Source organism: Bos indicus x Bos taurus, chromosome 15, assembly GCF_003369695.1.
Source record: "Bos indicus x Bos taurus breed Angus x Brahman F1 hybrid chromosome 15, Bos_hybrid_MaternalHap_v2.0, whole genome shotgun sequence".
Lineage (NCBI taxonomy): Eukaryota > Metazoa > Chordata > Mammalia > Artiodactyla > Bovidae > Bos > Bos indicus x Bos taurus.
Genome location: NC_040090.1, coordinates 2,936,182 through 2,945,384, shown reverse-complemented (window position 1 = coordinate 2,945,384; position 9,203 = coordinate 2,936,182). Strand labels below are relative to the sequence as shown.

Sequence of the window (9,203 nt, the reverse complement as noted above, 5' to 3'; positions counted from 1 at the left end):
ATCCTTAAGTAGGGCTGTGGTGAAGAGAACCACTTAAGACAGATCCTGTTTTTATTTCAGTGATTTAATTGGATGTTTCAGAAAAAAAGTCTTGTAACGACCAAAACTTGTAATTTCAGAGTTTAGAGAGCTCTGACTTTTGCCTGCAGTCCCTTAACAGAATCTTCTCTGGATGGTAAAGCTCCTTTGGATGCAGCCAGAGGCGAGCCAGTGGCTGATTGATTGTGAAAGGCAGACCACAGGGACACACGGGCCGTCTCTTCTGTGGAAAGCAGAAGGCTGTGTCCTCATTTAAATAAGACACCCTTAGACACTCATCTCAAAAAGCCAGCCAGAACCCTTTATTTTCATGTCTATAACTGAAGTCTGTAAACCCTCGCTCTGAAATCCTAGGGTAACATGAGCAGAATGAGTGGTTTTCCATCTGCTACTCTAGGATCAACCCTGGGGCTCATCCCAGTGGACTTCAGCCATGCCACGCTGGGCTTAGGTCAAGACGACATCGGCTGGGGCTCTCGTGGTAGCTTCTGCTTGCCTGGCCTGCTGCAAACACTGAAGGGATTTACTTTACCTTGTTCAGTCACTTGGTCGCATCGGACTCTCTTCGACCCCTTGAACTGCAGCATGCCATACTTCCCTGTCCTCCACTGTCTCTCCAAGTTCACTCAAAGTCACGTCCATGAGTCAGTGATGCCACCCAACCAACCCTCTCGTCCTCTGCTGGTCCCTTCTCTTGCCCTCAATCTTTCCTAGCATCAGCATCTTTTCCACTGAGTTGGCTCTTTGCATCAGGTAGCCAAAGATTTGGGAGCTCGCTAGTTTAGGCTGCCTTTTGTTGTCTTAGAAGCTTAGATAGGCATTCACATCAGCCAAATAATTTCACTGTCTTAAGGAGTGACAAAAATCAAAAGTAGTTCTTATTATAAAGAGAATCATTTACCTTTGCTTGCAAGAAATTTATTTTTTTTAAAAAAACCACAGGGTTGACCAAGAAGCAACCTTGCTGAAATTCACTTCTTGGGTGCTCGCTCCATCAACTACCGAGTTGCCACATGAACTGACCTAGGACACAGCCGGCCTTAAGCAGGAAGGTCACCCAGGCACTAGCTGGCAACCTTAGAGACAGGGAGGTAACGAGCCTGGGGCAGGAAGGCGTCGGCGCACTCCGCTTCTGGACCCTGCTCCCCGGTCTCGGGCGGCTGCCCCACCTGCTGAGGAGACCATCCCATGCAAGGTCCGAGCCCCCTCAGACCTCAGCACACCTTGGCTTATACCCTGACTCCCACGGAAAGGCACTTACCTCCTGACAGGCAGCCACGCTTCAGCCAGTTTGATAAATGCAATTTTAAGAGAATAAAAATCCTAACAAATCAGACCAAGTCCTACATCAGACAAACTGCACACAAGAGGTGAACAGAAAGCTTCCTGGGAGGGGAAGAGGTGTCCGCGAGAAAGCGAGGCGGGTGGAGGCCGCCGGGAGCCCAGCCTGTCCCTGTAGGCTCCTCCGGCTGACCGGCTTCCATCCCTGCACCCGGCGCTGACCCGGGCCGCCTCCAGCCCAGCAGGGAAGTCCTCCTGGCAGGGTCCGCCGGCCCTTAGCGGAGGCTGCTGCTGCTGCTGGCCTGAGAGCTGCCCATCCCAGGGTGCTCCGGGCTGTGTCGGTTCTGGAAGGAAAGGAGGGCAGAGGAAGAGGAGGGACCTCTACCGAGGGCCCGACAGGGACTCACGGGCCGCCGCCACAGGCTCCTACCGCACCTTCTTCTTCTTCTTTTCTTTCTTCTTCCTCTTCCGCTCAGGGTCCTCTTCTTTTTTCTTTTTCTTCTTCTTGTGATCTGAATCAGACGGCGTCTCTGGGGGGGATACGAGGTGCCCGTCACGGGTCGGGCCCCAAATTCTGCACCGCTAGAGCTCTGGGATGTGAGGAAAACCCCTAGTCCAGGGCGCTGCTTCTCTCCGCGCAACCAGGACGCGTTCAGAGGCTCCGCTGAAGCCCCGGCCCGAGTTCCCGCCTGCCCGGGGGGCTGCATTATGTCAGCTTTTTCTCTAAGGAGAAGCTGGGAGTCCAGGGCTCATGAGGAACTTAACTGAGCTTTTAACTGAGGAAGGTCAAACCAGACTCAGAGCATGTGGCTTTCCAGCTTGGAAGACAACAGCTTCTTACCTGGGGGGACGGGGTCCTGGGTGCGGCTCTGCTTGTGCTTCTGCTTATTCTTCTTCTTAGGCGGCTGAATATGCATCAGGCGGCACTGCTCCGGCAACTGAAGGAGCCGAAGGAAGGGCTGAGTGACCAGCGGGCGGAAACCCCCTTCCCGTCATCTGCTCTGCTCCCATCACCTGCTCTGCGCAGTATGTTAGGTACAGACGCGGGGAGGACCACCATCGTGAAGCCTTCGGGCCTCCGTCCCTAGCCCCACCTCCCCAGGAGGGCACGCACTGGCCTCCCCGCTGCCCCTCTCCTCCCCAGGAGGGCATGCACCGGGCCTCCCCTCTGCCCCTCTCCTCCCCAGGAGGGCACGCACCGGGCCTCCGCTCTGCCCCTCTCCTCCCCAGGAGGGCACGCACTGGCCTCCCCCCTGCCCCTCTCCTCCCCAGGAGGGCACGTACTGGGCCTCCCCCCTGCCCCCCTCCTCCCCAGGAGGGCACGCACCGGGCCTCCCCTCTGCCCCTCTCCTCCCCAGGAGGGCACGCACCGGGCCTCCCCTCTGCCCCTCTCCTCCCCAGGAGGGCACGCACCGGGCCTCCCCTCTGCCCCTCTCCTCCCCAGGAGAGCACGCACCGGGCCTCCCCCCTGCCCTCTTCCTCCCCAGGAGGGCACGCACCGGGCCTCCCCCCTGCCCCCCTCCTCCCCAGGAGGGCACGCACCGGGCCGGTGTGCAGGCGGAAGCCAGCCAGCATGGTCCCTGTGATGGGATTGAAAGAGCCCCCAAGGATAGGGGGCTTCTCAATGAGGGAGCGCAGGCTGCTGTTGTCATGGGAACCAGGCAGATCAATCATCCCGGGTAGGTCGGGCAGGAAGTTACTCAGCTTCTCCTTCACTTTCTTCCCACAGAATTTATTATAGGCATGCTCCAGGTTGTAGTGTGTGATCAGGTTAGTGCTGCCTGTCAGCTCCGTGCTGCCTGGAGGATACAGGGAGAAGAGAAAGGAGAAGAATCAGTTCCAAGAGCTGTTGTGTAGCTGTTCAGTCGCGTCTGACTCTGCGAGCCCTGTCCTTCACTATCTCCCGGAGTTTGCTCAAATTGATGTCCACTCAGTTGGTGATGCCATCCAACCATCTCATCCTCTGTAGCCCTCTTCTCCTGCCCTCAATCTTTCCCAGCATCAGGGTCTTTTCCAAAAATAAAGATTTTTTTTTTTAATTCACTGACCTAGAAGGGAAAGTGAAAGACTATATTTTAACCTAAATAAGGAATCTTTAAATTAGAATTACCAATAAAGAAAAGTTATTTTTGAGTAAGAAATAGCAAGAATAAATAACACATAACAAACACTAAAAATACTATACTATAGAATGGTAGGTTGGAATGAGGAGAAAAAATAGGCAAAAATCCAAATAGGGCAGTGGTGGAAACCGCTTTAACCCAATCAAGGAGACAGTCTAACCAGAGTAATAACATACAGTGCTTATAATCTGTGCTAAACATTGCTCTGTGTTTCATCAATATGCTAATGAGAAGTTAATACTTCTGGCTGTGACTAGAATAATTTAACCTCACAGCTCAGCTACAACCATGCTTAAGGCCGACTATTACAGTACTCTTGCTTGGAAAATCCCATGGACGGAGGAGCCTGGTAGGCTGCAATCCATGGGGTCGCTAAGAGTCGGACAGGACTGAGCGATTTCACTTTCACTTTTCACTTCCATGCATTGGAGAAGGAAATGGCAACCCACTCCAGTGTTCTTGCCTGGAGAATCCCAGGGACGGGGGAGCCTGGTGGGCTGCCGTCCATGGGGTCGCACAGAGTCGGACACGACTGAAGTGACTTAGCATAGCATAGCATAGCATAGCATTACCCAGTGGTGAGTGTCTTGCTTCCTTTTTTTTTAAAACTAGCAAGAAACTCCAGTCACCTTTACAGAGAAAAACAGATTTTTCTAGCTACTGCTGGTAACTTTTGTTACCACCATCTTTATTCTTCCTATAATACCAGATATGATAGCTCTGCCTAGAAGAAAGAAATGTCTGATTAGAAGTTGGGCAACTAAAATTATAATCCTGTATATGCCTGTTTCTGCTTATCTATGGAAGCTATCATAATGTTAAACTTAATGTTTAAAAAAAAAAACAATGTTTTTTCAAGGTTCAAATGAAAACATATTGAAAAGTATAAAGTCTGTAAGTGGAAGGCATCATCAGTATAAACATTTCATGGCTGACTTTTTTCAAAGAATTGCTGTTGTTGCTGTTCAGTCACTAAGTCGTGTCCAACTCTTTGAGACCCTGTGGACCACAGCACGCCAGGCTCCCCTGTGCTTCACTGTCTCCTGGAGTTTGCTCAGACTCATGTCCATCGAGTCAGCGATGCGTCCAACTATCTCACCCTCTGCCGCCCTCTTCTCTTGTCCCTTCAGTCTTTCCCAGCATCAGGGTCTTTTCCAATGAGTTGGCTCTTTCCATCAGGTGGCCAAAGTATTGGAGCTTCAGCTTTAGCGTCACTCCTTCCAATGAATATTCAGGGTTGATTTCCTTTAGGATGGACTGGTTGGATCTCCTTGCAGTCCAAGGGACTCTCAAGAATCTTCTCCAACACCACAGTTCAAAAGCATCAACTCTTTGGTGCTCAGCCTTCTTTATGTCCAACTCACATCCATACATGACCACTGGAAAAACCACAGCTTTGACTAGACTCGACAGACCTCTGTCAGCAAAGTGATGTCTCTGCTTTTGGGTACACTGCCTAGGTTTGCCACAGCTGTCCTTCCAAGGAGCAAGTGCCTTTTAATTTCATGGCTGCAGTCACCATCTGCAGTGATTTTGGAGCTCAGGAAAATAAAATTTGTCACTGCTTCCACTTTTTCCCCTTCTATTTGCCATGAAGTGATGGACTGGATGCCACAATCTTCGTTTTTTTGAATGTTGCATTTCAAGCCAGCTTTTTCACTCTCCTCTTAGTAATTTAACTAGGGTCCAGTGGTGAGAGTAGAAATATCTAACCTACAACTTCATAGTCTAGTTATGATGAACACGCGGGGTCCAAATGACAGAAGTGACTTGCTTATAATCATTCACTTGAGAAAACTCAAGAGCTATCAGCCCACCGAGGGCTGAGAAAAATGCCTTGTTCACTCATGTGTCACCGGTGCTCCATAAACATTAAATGAACACGGTATTTTCCCTCCCTGTTGACAGGCCTTACCCTATTCTGTTGCGCTGTCTTCTGCGCCAGCTGTCGCTGAAGAATGGGCCGCGTAATGGCAGGGAGCTCAGGGGCCCAGTGCTTCTCATATCAGCACTGCCTCCTTCCGTTTCCCCACTCTGTGCTTTTTCTAAATTCTTTAACCTAAAAGAGTCCATCCGATGTTCTGTTTTGCCCATCAGTTCTATGAAGATGATTTATAAATCTCTCTCCTCAGTCCTGATTCCACTCCTGAAAACTAATCTTCCATTTCCAACATTCTCTTAATTCATTGCAGATTCAGTTTTTTTTTTTTTGGCTGCACCAGGAGGCTTATGGGATTGTAGCTCCCTGACCGTGGATCAAACCCCTTGCAGAAGCACGGCACCCTGACCACAGGACTGTCAGGGGATTCCCTCGATTTTTTTACCTCCGAATCTTCCCCACCTCACTCATGGTTCCTTTATTTTAGTACATGGCACCCATATTCTCCAGATACCTTTAGAAGCTGTACTCAGTTCAAAAATCTTAATGGTTTCCCATTCCCTCAGGAAAAAGCTCAAATTCCTTCGACTTACATTCGTGGTTGAATGTATAAACATCTTACTGAAACATCACTAGCTGGAATCAAGACTGCTAGGATAAAGAGCAACAACCTCAGATAGATGACACCACTCTAATGACAGAAAGTGAAGAGGAACTACAGAGCCTCTTGATGAGGGTGAAAGAGAGTGAAAAAGTTGGCTTAAAACTCAACACTGAAAAAACTAAGATCATGGCATCAGGTCCCATCACTTCATGGCAAATAGATGGAGAAACAACGCAAACAGTGACAGACTTATTTTCTTGGGCTCCAAAATCACTGCAGATGGTGACTGCAGCCATGAAATTAAAAGACGCTTACTTCTTGAACGGAAAGCTATGATAAACCTAGACAGCATTCTAAAAAAGCAGAGACATTTTGCTGATAAAGGTCCGTACAAAGCTATGGACGTGGGATGAACTGAAAGACGTCCCCGAGACTAACGTCTAAAATGACCTGATCTCCACCTCCTCAAACTTGTTCTTTCCTGACCTCAGCACTACCATCAACCCTGTTATTCAAGCCAAAAATTCGAAATCATCCTCAATTCCTCTCTCCTCCACTTCTATATTCAATCCTTCATTCCTGTCAGTTCTACCTCTAACATTTATCCTGCATCCATTTACTTCTTTCCTCCATTGCTATCGCCTAGTCCAAACCATCTCTTTCCTGGACCACTAAGCAGTAACATTACTGAAAGGGGGATTTTTGCACAAACTAACGCGATAATTAATTCAGCTATTTCACCACCACTTTTCGACCCCATGGACTATAGCTTACCAGGCTCCTCTGACCATGGGATTTTCCAAGCAATAGTACTGGAGTGGATTGCCATTTCCTTCTCCAGGGGATCTTCCCAACCCAGAGATTGAACCCGGGTCTCCTGCATTGTAGACAGACGTTTTACCGTCTGAGCCACCAGGGAAGTCCTTTGCATTATTACATTCAATAATTACAGCTGACACACCTGTAAAGTCTTCTCCAGCACCATGAGTTTCATTTGCACTTTCCGTATCAGAAAACAATCACTAAGGTTTTTGTCTCTTTGTTGGTCTAATAGTTACATCGTCTGAATCAGAACTATATTCGGAACAACTATCATCTTCTGAAACACTAGTAAATATGTTGCTTGGACAATAAGAGAAAGTATCTGCATAAAATTCACTGAAAAAATTTTCTTCACTCAAAATTTCATGATGTGTCACTTTTTAAAATTTTATGAAAATAAACTTGTGTTTATAAGGTGCACAAGGCTGGAATAAAAACCTAACAGAGCAAAATGCAAATGATAATGTCAATGATAAGTTGTATAATGAATCCTTGATCAATTTTAAGCGTTAACAACTTCCCACAGTGATGTTAATGGTTTCACTCTCTAAAAAATGTATTGACATGTTTCTGGTCAATACTACGTTAAAATCTAAATGTGTAATACAGGCCTCTGCCTACCACTCTCACTTTATCTCCTATCACTCCTCTGTTCACTTTACTGGAGTCCAGCTGATCTTCTGTCCCTCAAACATTACAAGATTTTTCTCACATTGGGGCTGTTGATTTCAATTTTTTTTTTGTATCCAGTTATCCCTTCTCCCACTCATGAATGGCTAGCTCTTTCTCTGCGCTTACATTTTAACTCTAAAGTAACCTACTCAGAGAGAGCTTCTCTGATCACTCTAGCTAAAGCAGCTGCTGCTGCTGCTAAGTCGCTTCAGTCGTGTCCGACTCTGTGCGACCCCATAGACGGCAGCCCCACCAGGCTTCCCCGTCCCTGGGATTCTCCAGGCAAGAACACTGGACTGGGTTGCCATTTCCTTCTCCAATGCATGAAAGTGAAAAGTGAAAGTGAAGTCGCTCAGTCCTGTCCTACCCTCAGCGACCCCATGGACTGCAGCCTTCCACGCTCCTCCGTCCATGGGATTTTCCAGGCAAGAGTATTGGTGTGGGGTGCCATTGCCTTCTCAGTTCCGCTCCCTTAAATCTTTATTACATTTTTTTTTCCTACAGCCATAACTGCTATGCGATTTCACCCTGTACCTTTTGCCTCCTCCATGGGCACGTAAACTCCCAAACAGGCAAGGATATTGTCAGCCTTGTTCACAGCTGTATCTTCAGTGTACAATACCCCTTGGTACACAGAATAGGTGCTCAACGAAATATTTTTTGAATGAAAGAATCTGGTCCAATTCTATTCACTTGTTCCAACAGATGAGGAAAGAATCTGGTCCAGTTCTATTCACTTGTTTCCAGGCCCAGAGAAAAAAGGCAACAAACCAACAGGAAGTCGGAAGCAGATGTGGGACTAGGTCTGCAAGGATGTTAAATCAGGACTCTCAAATTCCAAAGTCGAACCCTGGGTGCTTTTTCAGAGTTAGCCGCTCAGTCGTGTCCAACTCTCTGAGACCCCATTGACTGTAGCCCGCCAGGCTGTTCCGTCCATGGAATTTTCCAAGCAGGGATACTGGAGTGGGTAGCCTTTCCCTTCTCCAGGGGATCTTCCCGCCTGAGGGCTCAAACCCCGGTCTCCCGCATTGCAGGCGAATTCTTTACCATCTGAACCACCAGAGTAATTTTTAGGGAGTCATAAAACCACCGTCAGGGTCAGAGGCAGGGCGGAGCGTGAAAGGCGGCCACAGAGCCCCATTCTTCCCATTCCCAGTCCATCCCGAGAATTCCTGTCGTGCCTTTGGCCGTGAATTCGCAGTCCTTTCCGACACGGAGTTCCGAAATCTCCGAACCCGCCGCCCGGGCTACCCCTCACCTCCCTCGGCGTCTAGGAGCCACGCCCAGCCCCACCTCGCGGCGATCAGATTGGCCGGCTTCGGCCGCGCCTCGGACTCACCTGGCAGCTCCCTCATTAGGTAGAAGGGGCCGCAGCCTGCCGCCGACTTGTCGCTCCCGGGAGGGGCCGAGGCGGCGGTCGGGGGCGGGGCCGGACCAGGCCCCCCGCCCGGAGGCGGCGGCGGCGGAGGGGGCGGCTTCCCGGGTCCGAAGCCGAGTGCCGCTGGGGGAGGTGGCGGGTCAGCCTGGGCCCCGAACAGCGCCGTGAAATTCTCCATCGTCCCCTCCGCCCCGGCGCCGTCCCGGTGTCTGGCGTTAATGATTCTCATTGGTTAATCTTTTCACCGGGTACTGCCCTTTTCCTCCAGGAGCCGTTTACCATTGGACTGCCTCTGGCCCTGCCTACCTTCTTCCGGCAACGACTTCCGTCGCCTTCTGAGAACGTTCCGGAAATACTCCTTAACTTTATTAAATTTTCCGAGGCCTCCGCTCGCAGCAATCGCTT

The 9,203-nt window shown here is 49.5% G+C and overlaps 1 protein-coding gene across 1 annotated transcript; it reads right to left on the bottom strand.

The window, feature by feature from the left end:
* Positions 1–319: 319 nt before the first annotated feature.
* Positions 320–9,171, bottom strand: MED19 (mediator complex subunit 19). The gene is made up of 5 exons (XM_027562274.1): positions 8,760–9,171; positions 2,863–3,119; positions 2,162–2,258; positions 1,756–1,850; positions 320–1,664 (listed from the first exon to the last, which is right to left on the bottom strand). Exons 1-5 carry the CDS (start codon positions 9,025–9,027, stop codon positions 1,596–1,598), a joined length of 786 nt encoding a protein of 261 aa, XP_027418075.1. The 5' UTR covers positions 9,028–9,171; the 3' UTR covers positions 320–1,595.
* Between the last annotated feature and the right edge of the window lie 32 nt (positions 9,172–9,203).

Coding starts and splice junctions, on each gene's coding strand:
- MED19 (XM_027562274.1), bottom strand. CDS start 9,027: ATGAGAATCATTAACGCCAGACACCGGGACGGCGCCGGGGCGGAGGGG. Junction 3,120..8,759: donor CCTAATGAGGGAGCTGCCAG/GTGAGTCCGAGG, acceptor TGTATCCTCCAG/GCAGCACGGAGCTGACAGGC. Junction 1,851..2,161: donor CCAGGACCCCGTCCCCCCAG/GTAAGAAGCTGT, acceptor TATCCCCCCCAG/AGACGCCGTCTGATTCAGAT.